This window comes from Neovison vison, chromosome 10 (assembly GCF_020171115.1).
Source record: "Neovison vison isolate M4711 chromosome 10, ASM_NN_V1, whole genome shotgun sequence".
In the NCBI taxonomy this organism is placed as follows: Eukaryota; Metazoa; Chordata; class Mammalia; order Carnivora; family Mustelidae; genus Neogale; species Neogale vison.
In genome coordinates this window covers 6,563,558-6,581,830 of record NC_058100.1, presented here as the reverse complement: position 1 = coordinate 6,581,830, position 18,273 = coordinate 6,563,558, and the positions used below count along the sequence as shown (strand labels likewise).

Here is an 18,273-nt window from a genome sequence, read left to right as displayed (position 1 = left end):
ATGGAATGAGAAGCAGGAAGCCCCACAGGTGCCCTTCCCTAGTGCACGGGTCACAATAAATTCTGTGCTCTCGCTTCTGGGGGACCACTTTCTTTCCCTGACTGTCCATCCCTCTTCATTTCCAGGTGCTTTACACCTGCTAGTGGTCAAACGTCTGCTGACTGGTTCACAGGAGGGCCTCCTCCGGCGAACCTAGAAGGGTGAAACCAGTGGTTCACAGAAGAGGGGGACCCTGTGGGAAGGGGGGGACCTCCATCCACTCTCCTCTCACAGTGGAACAGCTGGCAATGGTGCACCCAGCCTGCTCGGGGCCCTGGGTCGGGGGTCTGTTCTCGGTGCGTAACAAGGTATAGAGAGAAAACACAGCGGGAGATGGGGTGATTGTGTCAGGAGCCTGGCTTGAAGCAACTGAGTCACAAGGCAACAGGCCTTCCAGCCGCAGGCACTTGGAGAACCACACGGCTGGAGGCGGCAGCGGCTTCCCTCCTGGCAGATTGGAGGACCTGACCTTGTAGTTGCCTCTGCTTCTAAGTGGGAGCCGCTAATGAGATTAGTTGCCACTTTCCATTAGCGGTTCCTAAGGCTGGGCCTGTCTCGCCCCCGGGGAGGACGCCTAAGGAATGCAAAGTGAGTCTGTCCTCCACAAGGTGAGGCTACGGACACAACCGACATTTCGGTTTAGAAATCAGCCTCCTTTGCTGCCCCGAATCAACTACGGAAAGATCTAGAGAGTGATGAGAAGAGGGAAAGAAGCAACAGTAACATTTTAATCTGGGTATCAAATGGTGGGCAGCTGTTAAGACTTTATCTTCTTTGGAAACTGAGGCATGGACATATTTCACCTGAGATCCCTGCCCCCGGCATTTTCCTGGTTCTGAGAAACAGGACAGTTGCTGTGGGAAGCTCCTGGAAGCCCTCCCCCCCTCCCCCGCCCCGCCCTGCCCCAGGAAGGGCCAGCCTTCACCTTCTGTCTGGTAATGTGACTGATTCCAATCAAGACTATCATTGAAAGGGATCTAGTGAGCAGGCAGAGTTGTTCATTATCCGGTTTCTATTTCTTTGGAATGAAACAGAAGCATTGGGCAGAAATTTGGGACAGAATTTTTCAATGCGCATAAGCAGAAAAAGCACAGAATTCCGTCTCCTGCTAACCGGCACCTATGGGAGGGGGCCTCCCCGTGTGTACAACACGGACTCAGGGCCTTGCCCCTTGCACATGGACGTCCCAACAGACAAGCCAGCTGAGAGCACTAGACCAGGAGCTGGAATGTTCCAGACCGCTGGTGACTCCCTCTGCCATGGAAGGTCATTCCCTTCTGCCTGGACCTCACTTTCTCTGACTCTCATTGTAGGGGCCTGCCTAGAGGCTCAGACGACATAGGATTTCAGCACCAGGGCCACTCGTCAAAGGCTCAGAGAAGAAAATCTCTAGATTCCCCTAGTGACACCTAGTGTCACTTTGTGTCCCCTAGTGACTGGGGACACAAAGGGAATCCCCTCCTGCAGAAGCCGGGGTGGGCAGGGGTGAGGGAGAATATGGGGAGCTTGGTTCGCAGGTGCTCAAGTTCCCCAGGGCAGGGCGCCGTCCAAACAGAAAAGCCGGCCCTTGAGTCGAACGTTTCCGTCTGGCACTAAGAGCCATGAGAAAACGTCCCCGGGTCGGCGCGCTCCTTGTGCAGATTCTATCAGAATTTTAGCTTCACAAGTGCAAAGCTAGGACATTTCAGATTTTCCAACCCCAGGAGTGCGGAAGCACACGCTGCTGCCTACAGCCAGTGCAAACGAGCCTCCTGGCTTCTGCGGCCGCCCAAGGTGGGAGCAGGCACGAGGCTCAAGCAGCTCTCCGTGCCCCTGGGAACCCCAGCCGGGCCAGGCGGAGACAGAACGGCCTGGGCTGCTTTTAAACTGGAGACGATCTGATCGTCCCCGGGTTTTGCCCACGTGGGTCTGACCTTGGAAGCTCCGAAATAAGGCAGCGTTATTTTCAGCTTTGTCTGGGGCCGCCTGCTCCGGCTCTGTGGGCTCCTTCCTCAATCCTGAAACAAGCGCAGACACCACGCCCTCCTGCCCTGCCAGACGGGACCGTGATTTGTGTCCGGCAAGCTGTTCTTTCAAAAAATGAAACACCCTTTGCAAAAAAGTAGGCCGTACTCATTTCTGAAAAGGTACGAGTTCGCTTCTGCTTTCCAGGGCTACAGGGGTCTTGGGCAAGGACTATTCCGCTCACCGATGGGGTCAGCGGGAAGGCCATGGTCGGAGTGGGGAAGGAGGGGCTCAGCCCTGCACCCTCTGGCTCTGACGCCCACCCTCAGCCCACCCGGCGACACCAGACCGCCGCCCGCTCGCTCTCCAGCCTACTTGCCTGGACTCCAGCTCCTCCGTGAGAAGTGGGGGCAGGGCCAGGCTGAAGTTAGGTAGCAGGCACATGGAAATGGCGTGGAGAGAACCAGAGCAATTTGCCCCCCCACCCCCCACTGGACACACAAGCGGAGGCAGGCGGCGCTGTCTCAGCATGCACAAGGCGCGGCCCCCAGGGTGCTGGTGATGAGGAGAAGCCACAGGGACAAGAGCGAAGTCTAGGGCCTGGAGGTGGGGTGTGGGAGTGTTTTCAACGCCGTTTGTCTAACGAACAAGAGCGCACGCGATCGCGAAGCATAAGGAACCCATCACGGGTTTCAGAATAAGCACAAGTAGCAGCAGGTAGGGGAGGGATTTCTAAACAGCAGCGGTGCACACACAGGCCGAGCCCACAGCTGGCACCCTGGGAAGGAATCCGGCCCCCTTCACCCCTGCCGGTCAGCCGCAGAGCCCAGACCAGTTCTGGACCTCAATGGGCCCGGCGCAAGGCCATGCAGGTGCCGGCTATGCCCCAGCTCTGGTTCAAGGCTTGTCTGTACGGTCATTCACACCCTTGAACTTCTGGTCCAACTCGAAACAGGAAGCCAGGGCAGCCAGGCAAGCCTCATGCTGGGTCGAGAAAGTGGTCAAGGGAGCTTGGGTATTCACCATTTACATGCTGAAATCTGAGCTAGAAATGTTTGAGTGGCTGGGCAGCACCATCTCCTCCATACCTGTAAGGCAGGGCAGGCTCCTCTAGACCAGCTCTGAACCAATTTAGAGAGAGGCTGGGAGAGATCTCAAGGTCTTAGACCAAATCAGAACACCTTAAAGGAGAGAGATCTAAGCCCGGTCCCAGGATAAGAGCAAATGGGAATAGCCTAGGACAGTAAATGGAGGGGGGGGAGCATAAATAATGCAAGAAAGGACCCCAAGAGTGCACCTGTTTGCAAGATACTCTGTATCCTTAGCTCTACCCAGAAGGACTTGGATATTCCCAGAGGAAAGGAAGATGTGTTCCCCCCTGCAGTGCTGAGCTGATATAGCACTGCCCGCTGGAATTCTGGGACTACCGGCAGTTGAATGAAGACGGCAGAAACCTTGCAGTCCGGTGGCAATAGAGTTTGACAAGACAAGATTAAAAGCTGACCTCGTGCTGGACACTGAGATCAATCTCACCATACGGAGAAACCAAGTGTGCCAGAGCAGATCTATTTTAAATGCACAAAGGATGTCAAGAAGACCTATTAATCTACCTCTGTCTCCTCTATGATTGTTGTTACCCAGAGACATGAACGTGAACAGGAAGCCCTTGGAACAGTGCTACAAAGAGAATGAGAGAAGGAGGAACATACAGAGAAACTCGTAAGAGAAGAAAGGTTTAGGGCTGAGTGTGCCGGGGGACACAGGAGCCAGAAGCCTCGGATTCCACCCTACCACTGCTGCGTTTCCAGGCAGCAGAGAAAGACGCCAACTGTGAGTCTGCCCAGAGCCTGCTCCCGGGGAGGCCAGAGAGTGGGAGAGGCGTGTGTTCAAGAAGTGATCTCTGACCTTGAGGTCCTGTCCAGCTAAAGATCCTGCGAGTCCCAGACCCTACCTGTCCCCTCCCCAGGATGGACTTGCTACGCTGGCCTTCAGTCATGTCTCTGCCTGAACCGAGTGTCTACGAGGGTACCACCAGCTGCCACCCACAGACTATGAGTCGGAGGCTCAGGGCTCCCAGCCCGTGGAAGACGCTGGAATGGAGAAGGGCTACAACACAAGTGAACCGCAAGCACCGAGACCCATTGTCTTCCAGGAGAGAGACCATCAAGACAGGGCAGGGCTGTCCCACCGAGACAGAGGCCCCATTCAGTCCCAGAACACCTGTCTTAGGGTTTCATGCCAACAGCGGCAAAGCCATGATAAATTCCAGGTCTTGTGGCTTTGCAGACGGAACGCTGGCACAGACGGCCACGACAATCTTCCTGTCATGTAGATTACAGACCTGCGCACCGTGTCTCGTCAGTATTTAGCAGTGACTTCAAATTCAAATGGCTCTGATAATATCCATCATGAATATGCATCAAGCCCTTTCTTAGATAAATAATAATCACTTGGCAATTGATATGCCAAAAGAGAAAAGAATTATGGTTGGAGAATGGATTTGTATTCAAGGGGACACTTACGGGAATGATGTGAGTCATGGAAGGGCCCTGCGCTGGGGCACATGGGCTTTGTGCTCCTGTCACCTGGCGCCCCAGAGAGGAGGCGACTCCCGGAACTGCCACATCGCCATTAAGGAGACGAGATGAATTCTGTTACCTGACAAAGAGCAGTGATTTCCCCCCACGCGTGAGAGGCCCTTAACGGTAGTCCTTCCTTTTTCTTGCTGTTCTGGAAACACCTGCAAACGCTCCGAGCGTTAGCATTCCACATCCTTTTGTTCCATGGTCGGAATTTTTGAAAAGGCTCACATCATTTCAGAGCCATGCCCCACTGATTCTACGCTCTCCAACCTGCAAAGGCTTCTGGTGAGCCTTGGGCCCCAGGCCTGTTCTGTGTGAGACCGTGTTGGAAGCTCTTCTCAGAACTAAGTCACAGCAGATCGGGCTCTGGGCAGGTTGCCGGCAACTTCTCAAGGTGCACATATGGGAAAGGACAGCTCTGTCTGGGCGACCACTCCACCCAAGGGTCTCGAGAAGAGTAGGCAGGAGAATTGATGGGATCAATAAGTGCTCTCCGGAGAAGTCTGCTCCCTGCCATTCCAGAACACAGAAAACCGTATAGGTCAGCCTAGTCCCACAGATCGAGGAGGCCAGTACATGGAGCTGCCTTCCTAGATCGCTCCCCAACCCCCAGTCCTGCAGGCTTCACTGTCCTCTTTCTCCTCGCCATCCTCCTCTACTCCCCCAGGTCCTGATCTGTCCTTCGGTCTCAGAATTTAGCCTATGAATGGTAGGAGCGATCCTGTCCTCCTTGTTCCCTGATGGGCCACAGCGAAGATGAACCTCAGATGCGCGAGGCCCAAGGAAGATGGGGACAATAACGCCCTCCATGGAAAGCAAGCAGAAGGGATCACTGCCAGAGGCAGCAAGAGACACCGGCTGCCCCCTCCTCAAGAAAGCAGCAGCCGGACCAGCCTCTGGGGCTCAAACAGCACTTTCCTCCTGAGATCGAAGCCAGTCCTCCTGAGGCTCAAATATGGCAGCTACGGTCCTATGAGCTGGATCCCGTTATAGCAAATGCCAAGGCCAGGACAGGGTCACGTCCCACCTGGAAGCAGCAGAGCGTTGATGGAGGGTGGGGACCCGTGTGATGGGGGGGGGGGACCTGTGGGGACAAGGTGGGGAGGATGCCAGGGTGGTCTTTGCACAAAGCTGTACTTTAAGCTCTTTTAAGACCAGATGCACAAAGTCACACCTGTCCTGACTCCAGAAGCGCCCCTGTCCACCCCAAACACCAGGAAATGAGGCAGGAAGGGGAGGGTGGAATTGGGTGCATCCTGCTCCTTGGCGAGCTCAAGTCCTTACCCAACAATGTCCAGCCAAGCCAGCCAAGCCCAACTCAGAGCAGGGGATACACGGGAAACCCCAGCGTTTCCTTCCAGTTCGACTGCATCCCCCCCACCCCCCTTCCCCAATAAGCGATGATCCAACAGCGTGAGCGATCCCTTCTGGCTCCCTAGGTTTTAAACCTGCCCCTTTCCCCTCGCTAGGGAAGGCGCGTCAAGCCCATGAGAGTGGAGCCTGAGAAGTAGGGAGGAGGCGGAGGAGAACCTGGGCCACAGCCACTTGCGTCTGCTGCTGCTGCTGCTGGAGGAGCTGCTGGAGGAGCTGCATCTGGTGGTGGGAGGACAGCGGCGTCCCTGGGCCCAAGCCTGGGGGCTTCGCCGAGCAAGAGGGAAGGAGCATCCTGGGCGAGGCCGCCAGCATGGGCTCCGGGGGGTGGGGTGAAGCCTGGAGGAGGAAACAAGACAGGCGTGAGCCTGGGCCGTGGCCGCTCTTTGCCGCAGGGCACGGACGTGGCTGAAGTGAAATGCTGTGTCCCCAGGGGAAATGTGGTAGGGCCCTGGGCTGGGGCCATCGGGCAGGAAACCCTGCCTGGACCCTCTGTAACTGATCCCGCGTGACAGGGACAGATGATGAGTACACTGGCTCAGGTGCCTGGATCTTGAGGGGCCGATCTCTAGGGAACCTAGTTACCCACCACCCTGTCACGAGACCGGGAAGGGGCCTCCCTCACCCGGGGCTGCCCGCTGGGCCATGAGGCTGTGTGAGGGGGACCACTGCAGCCGGCCCTGCCTCGCAGGGAGAGCCCCTGGTCTGGACAGACCCTCTCTGCAGGCTGGACATGGTTTCTGGGCCCTCCCCCTCGGTCTCCCTCCCGGCCGGTGGGAAGTGTCACTAAGACAGCTTATGTGGACCAAGCGCGGGGAGAGACGGCTTTTGTCTGCAAGCTCTGCTGCTGGTCCTTCTTCAGGCGCGCGGGACGGAGGCACCCACTGGCAGGCGGCTCTTGCAGTTTGAGGCAGACCCACGATGCCAAGATAAGGTCAGGCCCATGACTAGGGACTGTACTGCCCTCCAGACTAGAGACGGGCTTCTCCCCATGAGCCACCCACCGACCTGCACCAGAAAAGGCCGACTGACGCCCGACAAGAAGGGGAGGCGGCCAGGTCGCAGCGAGTCAAAGTGGAGGCCCACTTCTCAGCCTCCTCCTCCCGGCTTTTCTGTTGTGTCTTCAGGTTGGAATGGGCTCTCAAGTTCTCAGTATCGGTCTGGATTCTATTAAGAACTCCCTGGGAGCCCCGTCATCTCAGCCGGAAGACGGGAGGCTGGAGCCGATGATGCCTGGGTTTCTAACCCCCCAGGGGCCCAGTGCCAGCCTCAGCCCCCATGCATGGGAGTGCCCCAGCGGTCGCTAGCTGCAGGCAGAGGGAGCCCGGACCCACTCTGCCCTGGCAGCTGAGCCTCGGGGATCGGTTGTGGTGTGTGAGGATTAGCTCTGCACAGGCACTGAGTGGCGACGAGGAGCCACGGAGGGCAGGACCTCCACGGAGCACCATCAGGGAGCACTTCGGGGCCTCTGGAGGGTGACGCTCATCAGGCATAACCTTGCGGTGTCCTGACACACAGCGGGGCCCAGCGTCGGCACACTGGGCCCCTCTCACAGGAGAGGGAAGCTGCTCTGGTGCTCCCCCGGCCCGTGCCCCTCACTCTGAAGCTGACCCCGCACGGGCAAGGACGTGACTCTGACAGTGGCCAAGTCCGCTGTCTGTGCTGCTGCAGGAGGTCGTGTGCATGCAGACTGTGTGATGGGTCACCTCCCACCTACCTTTGGGTCCGGGTGGGAGCCTCCTTCCTTCCCGACGGCGTCAAGGTCAGTCACACCTCGGCTGAATTCCAGGATGTCATTCCCTGGGAGCGGGACCTCCACTGCGTCAATGTCTGTCTCCTCCGCGGTGGCCGAGGAGGCCCTCTCGGCTCCAGGAAGCTGGCGGCCTGCAGGATGACAGAGGGAAGGGCAGGGCAGGGCGCCACCAAGAACACCGTCCGCCTCCCTTCCTAGCACGTCACGTTCATTTCCAGCCCAGCCAGATGTTCCCATTTAATCTTTTCAGAGGTCAGAAGCAAAAATGATGTTTCCTTGAGGCTGGACATGACTGCTTTGCCAGGTTGGCATAAAGTTGATATGGTCGGGGTGCGGGGTCTCGACAAGAGAGGGGAGGGACTGTCACCTCGACATCCTCTGAGCTCAGGAGTGGAATCCACCAGGGAAAGACTCCAGATCCATGGGCAGCTCCCTGGCCATGCCCCTGGCGGGCTGTCAGGCCAGGGGTAACGGACCCCACTCCCAGTGCCCCAGCTCCAATGGCAAAATCAGAGGCTGAGTTAGACAGACAAGGAGGGGTATGTGACAGAAGAATGAGGGTGAGGAGACCTGAGGCCCCGTCTGAGACAGGAACAGCCCCCCAACCCCTCTGAGTGGAGCTAGACTTTGACCTTGTGACCAAGCGCAGAAGTGAGGCAAAGGGCCTTCAGCAGGCAGCAGTGGGGGGACAGAGGGGGTAGGCGGGTTTTAAGCCTTCTCCGGTCTGTCCACACTCCACTGTTCACCTCCCACTGAAGACAGCGGCTGTGAGCCGCATTTGTGTGAAGGTCCTGCTAGTTCTTTTCCTTCATACCCTGTTCCTAGTTCTCGATTCTATAAAAACCTGGCCATTCCTGGGCCGTTCCTGGAAGCAGTTTTCTTTCTCTACATTTAGAATTAGGCTCACTGCTACTGTACACAAATAAGATTTCTTAAAAGATTTCAGGGACCAAGCACCACGCGAGAAACGGAAGAGGTTAGCGTCGGTAGGAAATACGGAGAGCCAGCTCCTCCCTGAGCAGCCAGGCCTCGGTCATCAGAGGGCCTGCCTTGTAGAACAAATAGGTTTTGTTTTGCTTTGTTTTTTGACTTTTTAATATTTATCTACATAATCTCTATACCCGACATGGGTCTTGAACACCACCCCAAGATCAAAAGTTGGTTCTCTACCAAGCGAGCCAGCCAGGTGCCCCTAGAACAAACCGTTCTAGCAGGTCTTCCTCCGCAAACCCATGTGAGTCATCTGGGGAAGCAAATGCCAATGGGGTGCTTGGTTTCCCTCCCAGATGCTCCGGGACCTGGGACACAGCCGCAGACTATGGCCTGGCAGAGCAGCTCTGCTCCCCTGCAAGACAGCAGGCAGGAACCCGGCGCAGACTGCATCCCTCCACACCCCTGCGCCCAGAAGTGACCTTCCTGATGGTCGGGAGGGCTAGCCTGTGAGACAGAGGGCTGACGGAGAACTCGTGGTCGTTTCTCAGCAGGCGGATGGGCTTGGTTCTCTGTGCCAGTATGGAGAAGAACAGGGTGAGCAGAAATGATTTCCCCTAGTCCCCAGGAGAGGCTCAGTCCCTCGGCACTGCGTATCCATCTGTCGGCACACTAGCCCCTGGGATCAGGCATGCCTGGCCTTCTAGTTCACCTTTCAACACCCTTTAGTCTTGAGGCCAGGGCTGGGTCTCATTCATGTTTCCCAGGGATCTGGCATGCGGAAGGTATTCAGTAAACACTAACAAAGGAACTATCATGACAGGATAGCAAAACAGGGCAGTGGGCTACAGAAGAAGGCTGCCCCTCCCCAGCCCCACCAGCTCCCCATTCCTGGAATCTCCAATACCAAGGGCGCAAAGTGTGTGGAAATACCCAGCCAGAAGCCTGGAGGGATCAGAAACTCTCCTGGGATCTCACTCTGCTTCTGAGGGACTCACAGACTTCTCAGTCATTCTGTTTGTACTAGTGGGGTTCCCACACCAAGGTTGAGGAACCCTTTTCTTGGGAGTCCCAAGCCACGGGACCTGCTTACGGAGGGATTTCCTGCCACTGCCTGGGCTAATGATCACCTCTGAAGTCCTGAGCTTGGATGATGGCTGACGGGTGGAGGCCAGGATGGTAACAGACCTGTTAGAACCAGGAGGGTAAAGCTGGGGGTAGGCAGAATGTTCTGGATGCCATGCCTGTTAGCATACCAGATAAGGCAAATCGAGATGGTGGACCCACAGCCCGTGGTCTTCCTTAGGTTCTGACAGACAAGTTGGGGGGGTGGGTGGAGATATCTCGTATTTGCAACTCTCCCAGCAACTCTCCCTTGGCTTAAAGGACAAGAAACACTATGCAAAACCTTCAAGCAACACTGGGACACTTACAAGATTGGGCACTCTGGATTCCCACATGTAAGAGGGAGAAGTCAGACTGTACGTGGAGGGGGGCAGGGGAGGGTCATGTTGCTTTCTGAACTGCTTCTTTAAATGAATTCTACTTGATGCAATGAATTATAACTAGGAACCACAGAACATATGCTGATTTCATTTACTTCAGTAAGTATGTGTAAAACCCCTGTATAGAACGGAAAGGCATTGCGTATCAGAATAAGTGAGCAAAAAGGTGTATTTTCAAGGCTTCCCCAGCCTGATGGAGGAAACAGACAGACCCCAAGGTGGCAGCAGGAGGCTGTGTCCCCTTGGAGCTCTCCTGGGTGCAGAGTCGGAGCCCAGTGGGGGGGAGGGTTGGTGCTAGAGAAGCCTGAGCAGAGGCGCCCCAGCGGGCGGCAAAGATACAGAGGTATTGACGGCCAATGGCTCTGTACGGCAGGACCCAAGCGGGAAGAGTCAGGATTTTATCTGAAAGCAGGTGAGTAATACTGAAGGGTTTTCATCCTTTCAAATTTCACCCTAGAGATGATGTGGAGGGCAGATCTAGAAGGGACAACATAGAAAGCAACACTCCAGGGGAGACACAGGAGGGCTTACGTGAAGGGGGTTGCGGTAGCACAGGAGAACAGATACAAAAGGTTTTCAGGGGACAGAAATGACAGGGCAGGGTGACAGACTAACTGTGGTGGGGGGAGAAAGAGGGGTGGGAATACGGAGAGACGGAGGAAGGGAGAGAGGGATATGGGTAAAATGAGTTTTGAAATTTCTGATTTAGGTGACCTGGTAGGGACTGGTGCCCTTTAGGGCAATTTCAGGAAGAGCAGGGCTATGGGTAAGACAGAATTTCAGACCTACTGGAATCACAAGCTCTCTTCAAGAGCCAAGTGGAGATACCCATCAGCTGTTGGAGAGTTCAGGAAAAAGGTCTGGTCTGGAAATAAACACCAGTCAAACACAGGGGAAGTCAGGAGAGAGCAGCAGGGACTGAGCGCAGGAGAAATGTAAAGGATGCTGGAAAGCAAGTAGCGGATAAAAAAAGGAAGGTTGTGCCCAACCTTTGGTTTGCTAGCTAGGGGCCCTCGGTGACCTTGACTGATGGTCCCAGGAAGGGCTGGCAGGGAGCAGACACCGTGTCGTGGGAGCTGAAGGGCTAGCAGCCAGGATGGGGCGACAAGGAAGAAGCTGTATGAGTGCAGACAAATCTGGCAAGAAGCTGAACCATGAGAGAAAGAGCTAAGGCAGGGGAGATGCGGGGGCAAGGCCGGCTGGCGTGGCTTTGTTTTGACGATGAGAACGGCTTGACCTTATCTGTCTGCAGCGGGCAAGAGGTCAGCATTAGCAGAAGACTCAGGTGACCACTTGGGAGAGACGGCACCAGTGGCCTGGTGCTCAGGAGGAAGAAGGTGAAGGTTCATCTTGGCCAGGGGGAGGACACTGGCCACGGGGCGGAAGCTGGACATAAGCAGCAGGACCGGCCGAGCCGGGTGGCCCCGGAGAGCCTAAGGGATGGGCCTGTGGAAGGCCGGTTTTCCGGGCACAGCCCGGCATCAGGGGCTCAACGGAAAGGCGTCGCTGGGTCAATGCAGAACTTGTTACATGTCAGAGATACGGTAATAAAATGGTTTCAAAAAAGAACAGGAGCTTCTCGGTTGGGTCGGGAATGCTAGAAATGGCCACTGTGGGGCCTCAAAACTCCCCTGGAAACTTGCTTAAATTTAAACAGCATCACTACGTTCTGGGCACTGATTTAAGGGTTTTACTCGTATAAATCATTTACCAGAACTGCCCTCAGAGGCAGGCACTGACAGATAAACTGAGGCACAGAGCGGGGAAGGCGGGTGCTGGGGCTCCAGGCCTGGGCTCTGAAGCTGGGTGCTATCACCCTGACCGCCCCCACCCCCGCCACGGGCCGGTTGCTTCCACCTGCAGCCGCCCCCCAACCCCCCTTCAATGCTTCACGGACACACTCCCAGATGATCTGGTGTATCTGTCACGGGTTTGTACTGCAACCCCAACTTGAAGGCCAGCTCCTCGCCCCTGGGGACCCGTCCTGCTGTTCACAGTTTATCCCCAGAATCGGTGGGGGGGGGGGTGAGAGGGGCGGGGATGAGAGAAATGCCTGTTGAATGAAGGAGGATGCTAAAACCAAGGAGAAACAGAGGGTCGGGCTGCAGTCGCAGGGGCTGGAGGAGCCGGGGAGGCAGGGGAGCAGACGGGACCCCCGAGCAGCAGATGACACAGGTGTGCAGTAAACATCACCCTGCCCGCTGCTCACTGTCTCGATGGTCAGAGCTTTCTTTTCAGGAAGTTCTATTCTTCCCAAGGATTCCAAGCCCTTCCCCTCATGGGATGGCTGCCGGGGGAGAAGGGTGCCTCCAAGGGAACGGGATCTCTCCCAGGAAACCCCCTCCAGGAGCCAAAGAAACCACACAAGGCAGAACAAGGCAGGCAGAACGGGAGCCGAGGCCCCACCTGGCTCCAAGCCCCAGGGACGGGCCCAAGGCAGCCGCTGCCAGAAGATACAAAAGATAAATCTCCCCGAGGGTAGGGAACGGTGGAAAGAATGAGGGAGGAAAGAAAGGCAGGCACAGAGGGAAGGGGGCTGGCAGCACACGCAGAGAAGGTCAATGCCATCTTGAAAGCGTTGCTGAAACCAGAAGGCAAGGGGTGGACAGACATCAAAGGCAGCACAACCCAGCGCGGTCCAAGTCCTCGGAGTAAACAGGTCGGCCCTGCACAGTCACGGGCCTGTTGTCAGGTCACGTGGGGCGGCTCTGGTGGGGGCGGGGTGTGGGGGAAGGGGGAGAGAAACCTGCGGTAAATGGAAACCTCCGGAACATGGATGCAAGGGGCTCGTAACAAAACACACACACACCAACCAACCGCTCCACCCTGGGGTTTCAGGGTGCCGCGTTACAAGCGAAGACCCCACTGCAGTCAATAAATGGTTCTGGGAGAGGCAGTATGGACAGAAGAGATGTGCTCCTCGTGGTTTACGGCCGGTCAGCAAGCAGGAGGGGCCGTAAAGAGCACGGGACTATGGGGCCAGGCAGTAAGCAGCTTTCCTGGAGGAAGGAAGGTTTTCCATTCCAGATCCGTGGCATCCCAAACCTAGTGCTCTAAGTAGACGTACTCTTCGTGGTAAAGGCTGCAATCGGAGGGGACCCTAATTCGTCACTAAACTCAGACCTGCCCCAAGACCATGGGACTCAAGAGACCCTCCTGCCTCCTTCTCGCACTGCATAATGGGGGAGGTCGCGCATTTCCGACTCAGAGCCACAGAACTAGCTATTGTGTACCATGTCTTTCGAGTACCATATAGCTGGCCCTTGAGCAACATGGGAATCAGGGGCACCGACCACCCCATGAGGCTGAAAATCCATGTGTAACTTCTGATGCCCCCCAAACATGACTAAAAGCCCACCGTTGTTAATAACCGTATCAGTAATAGTCAACCAACACATATTTCGCAGGTTAGAGGTAACACACCATAATCTTAGAATAAGAAAGTTGGAGAAAAGGACATGTTATTAAGAATGATGGTGGTTGGGGCGGTTGGCAGGTAGGATCGCGGGAGTGGAACCTCGGGGCGAGACCGGCAGGCTGAGCAGAGAGCCGGTGACGGTGACAGTGACAGTGGCTATGGGTTGAGACCAACGTGACTGTGCTCCTCCAGCTGTGGTGGACGGTCAGGGCTGAAATAACAGGCCCGCCAGCCATGCCACCCCTCCCCTTATTACCTTCTCAGTGAGCATTTTCTCAAGTAACATTAATATACATAAGACCTCAGCTACCTGGCTTCTCCTGCAATGCCTCTCCCCAAGATGTAATGTACATGGTGCCCTACATGGAGAAACACCCGGTCTAGTGCAGTTTCTTCCAAGTTTAAGAGGTCAGAGACCTGAGAGTACATCCTTAAGGAGGTCCAGCACAGATCAGATGTCTGTGTAACCTACTGGCATCCCTGCAGAGCAGGCAGGGGACAGGGCCTCTCCCCTCCTCATGTAAATGAGGATACAGCCCTGCAGAGCGATGGAAACTGTATCAGGGAAATACACGAAAACAGACTGATTTTAAGGAATGAAATCATGGGACTGTGGAGAAGTGACAAGTCCAAAATCTGTAGGGCGGGCTCAAGACCCAGGGAAGAGCTGCAGTCCAAGACCAAAGGCCATCTGCTGGCAGAATTCCCCTTTTGCTCTATTAAGGCCTTCAACTGATTTGTTAAGGCCCACCTACATCACTGAGGGTGTTCTGCTGCATTCAAAGCCTCCTGATTTAAATGTTAGTCTCTGGTTACCAAGGCAGCTCAGTCAGTTGGGTGTCTGCCTTCAGGTCAGGTTATGGTCTCAGGGTCCTAGGATCGAGCCCCACCACCTGGCTCTCTGCTCAGCAGAGATGCTTCTCCATTTCACTCTCCCTCTGTGCTCTCCCTCCCTCCCCCACCCTCAAATAAATAAATAAAGTCTTTAAAATAAATGTTAATCTCATCTGGAAAATAGCTTCCCAGCAACATCTAGAATAACATCACATGTTGGATGTGCTGGGGTCTCGTGACCCATTCAGGGACACATTCATGCCTCGGTATTTCGAGCTAGTGTAGCTTTATGACTTCATGTCTGCACAGCCACTCATCTGTCATCGCTCATTTTCCAGGAATTTTTCTATTCCTTCTTGTTTATTTTTCCATATTTCTGTTAAAATAATAACAGCTAATATGTATCTGGTGTTTACTATGGACCAAGTGTTTCACAAGTATCTTCTCATCGGTGGTCACAATAATCCCATGAGATGGACACGACTTTATTCCCGTTTTCTTCCAAAGAGGGAACTAGGGCCCAGAGAGGTTATTAACTTGCCCCAGATCACACAGCCAGGGTCTGGTGCTGCCAGAATTAAAACCAATCATCTGCGTTCTCGAGCCCTTTGCAGTGTGAGCTTTTACTTTGTTGTTTTCTGACCTCTGGAGTTGATACTTCACTAATTTGATTTTCACGATTGGTTATCTGTTAACGTAAACAGTTGGAACTTTTGGATTTTCCTCTGCACACCACGTTATCTGTGTCCCCCGGGTTCTGAATATAATAGCTTTCCATTGTGCCCCTCGTGCTGTCAGAAATTTGTATTGTTTTGTTAAAGCGGGAGATGAACAGGAGAATTCATATTTTTGTAAGACGCGCAGGTTTCCTGACTTTCGATGACACTCCAAAATGAGAGGTACTGAAAATATGTCCACATCGAAGGTTTACAGCACTACAGAACTTAGAAAACAGGGAAAGAGCTATTAAGGTCACTATAAACTTTATCTTCTTTCTGATTTGTTTCACAAATGCGCTTTTGTACTGGAGTTTTCTTGGGGGTGGGATTTGGTAGCATCAGCCGCTTAAATGCTTCCTTGTTCGATAAACATCTCTAATTTTCTATTAGGAAAGCCACATGCGCTTCCATAAGGAAGGTTTGGAATCCAGAGAGAGAAAGAAACACTAACTTGTTTTTTGAAGTGGACCGATTGCCCGGACCCTGGTGGAGGGAGGCGCGGCCCGACACTGGGTGTCCCCCAACCCGTGCACCCACGCTCGCCGCAGCCGCCTGCCGGGTGCCTACCTGGGTCCCCTGAGCTGCTGCTGTTCCTCTCACTCTCTCCGTCCTCCTGGCCGTCTGCGTTCTGCTGCGTGTGCTGGAGGCTCAACTTATGGCAGACCTCGAAAGCCTGCCCCACCGTCCGCACGATTCGCATAGCCTGGCTCTGGGAAGGAGAAAGGAGAAGAGAAGAGCCAGTGAAGGGTGTGGGGACCCTTTGCAAGGACACAAGAAAGGCCAGGGATGGGAGAGGACGTGCCGGGGCCTCGCAGACAGAAACCCACAAAAGAGATGGAAAGTGATGTCCATGCTGACCAAGAGGAGTGCGAAGCCAGTTTTCTTCTTGAAATGGCCCAGAAAGTAGACACTCACCAGGGTTCCGTCACAGTAAGTCAACTGGAAGGACACACACCAAACACCCCCGTTCTGGACTTAGCCCAATTCCTCCTCCCGGGTTTAACAAAAGTGGTCAAGATCTTCTGACGCCTTCGCCAAGTATAATCACACGTTCAGTGGGTTTGCCACACGACCGGCAACTCAGCCGCCACTTCCTCCCTCCTGGGACCGGTGAGTCTGGGCTGAGGGGATGTTTAACTACTTCTTTTAACAGCCCAAGGACAGAGCTTGACTCTAGCGCTCCTTAACTTGGAGGAGGAGGAGGAGACGGGACAAGGGAGCTTCGGCCCCTACAGTCTCAAGGGACCCATGCAGGCTCCCAGGAAGAGCCCCCAGCACGGTTTCCAGGGCCTGGCCTCCGGAGGGGACCTTCCTCCCAAGACTGAGTCTGCTGCAAGCTACAGGCTGGGTGAGCTCAGCTCACGGCTCCCTGTCCGTGGGGGACCCCAACGTCCCTCCACCGCAGCAGTTTATTTAACCGTGGCTGTCCCCTCTACGCCTGTGTCTGAGATTCGTCACATTCTGATTGATCAGACCCCAGGTGGGCTGTGCCTACCCGGCCAAGCTCCATAGTCATTCGAGCATCTGTTGCTAAAATCTCAGGTTCTCCTGGGGTGGATGGGGGACCAATTCCACCACCCCCGGGAGTCACAGACACGCTCCGTAACTGGCTTGGAGGATGATGTCAGAAGCTGGCAAGTCCTCACACACGTGCCCCTGAACCTAGAGGATTAGACAGGGGCTGGGCCAGGACTCCTCACCTTCTCCTCGAAAGGGAGCGCTCGGAGTTCAATCCGGTGGGAACCGGCTCTTCTGAGGACCTGCTTTCTCTCATATCCCAGCCGGACGACCGAGCACACTCAGGACTGATCTCTGAAGAGCTAGTCTGTGGCCCACATCACTGTCCCCTTTATCAGGGACAAACGTCCAGAACATACCCTCCCTCTGCAATCACTGACAAGCCTGGGGCGGCCGGAAGAAAGTGGGCTCAGTCCCCCTTGTGCTTCGCGCTCACACGTTAGTTCGCTCACCATCAGCGGCCGGGGACCCTCAGCTCGGTTCCCCGAAGAGGCAGAAAATGTGGACTTTGGGTTCCCCAGTCCCACCATCCCTGTGTCGCAAATGGCTCCCCGCCTCCTCGCCTCAGGCCCCCGCTCCTTCCGACCCGCCCTTCGTGACAGCTGCTCTGTGTGCGCCTCTGTGATGTCACCCAAAGGGCTGAATCGGCGCCGTCTACGACCTCCCCTCGCCCGCCCAGAGGGGTCCGTGTACGGCTAAGGTGCGTGCCAGCGCCTCCTGCAGTGCTCGGCTCAGTCCCGGGGCTCATGAACGGGGCCTGGGGCCGAGAGACAATTAAGAAAATAAATAGGAAAGGCTGCACGGACTCTATCACAACAGAAACAGAGATGTTAAGACAGTTGCCTCTTACTACACAGGTGAGCACCAAAAGTAAAAGGCGAAACCACTCCTGGCCCACAGCATGTAACAGAGGAGAAGCGACGGGCCGGATGATCTTTGGTCGGTCTGTGCCCGTGTGATGGTTTCCACCACCAGGAAATTGTCGGATTCGAGTTCTAGATGTGCACATTCACAGCTAAACGGCTTCCTTCGATCTGTGCTAATGGAGTCACATTTCCACTCACAGTGAAAGGACCCGGTGGCACGTTCCGTGGAGAGCCCTCGAACTTGAACATGGAGTCAAGCTACCCGGTGGCCTGCTTTACAGGCGGAGAGAGACACGTAAGAGCACGGGGCTCCCTTCTCACCCCTCCAGGAGCTGCGAGACGCTGGTTGGCTCCCAGTGCTCAGAAATGGCTGTGTGAGTTCTGGTGCCCACTGACCTCTCAGGCTTGCCTCCCCTCCCCAGTGGGAAGTCTACTGTTAGGTGATTCCCATTTAAGGACCCCACTAGGGGAAGTTACTGGAAGGAGGCTTGGAGAGCCAACCTGTGCCAGGCAGGGCCTATCCCTCCCTCCGCTGGTGCCATCTGCTCTCTGCACAGCGGTGCTGCTTCCTGCCTGCTGGGCCTGCCCCACCCAGGGACTGGGCCTTCTGGTCTTCCAAGCAAGAAAGCTGGTTCTGCCTGCCACCACCGAGGAATGCAGGACTCACATGTGCTACGACTTACTAGTTCGTACGCCATGCCTAAGCCCACGAGGGAGGACTCTCACTAAAAGCAGCTTTCAAAAGAACCTCTCCATAGGTCCCCACGGGCCACAAGCAGCTGCTCACATCTCAT

At 55.3% G+C, this 18,273-nt stretch overlaps 1 protein-coding gene across 2 annotated transcripts in view; it reads right to left on the bottom strand.

The window, feature by feature from the left end:
- The window catches only part of LOC122918385 (carboxyl-terminal PDZ ligand of neuronal nitric oxide synthase protein-like), a 262,893-nt gene that overhangs the window by 19,796 nt on the left and 224,824 nt on the right, over positions 1-18,273 (bottom strand). For both annotated transcript variants that reach the window (XM_044266749.1, XM_044266750.1), the window contains exons 6-8: positions 15,663-15,804; positions 7,654-7,820; positions 6,096-6,275 (exon numbers count right to left, since the gene is read on the bottom strand). In XM_044266749.1, coding sequence (XP_044122684.1) covers positions 6,096-6,275; positions 7,654-7,820; positions 15,663-15,804 — 489 coding nt within the window. The remainder of the gene's footprint in view (positions 1-6,095; positions 6,276-7,653; positions 7,821-15,662; positions 15,805-18,273) is intronic.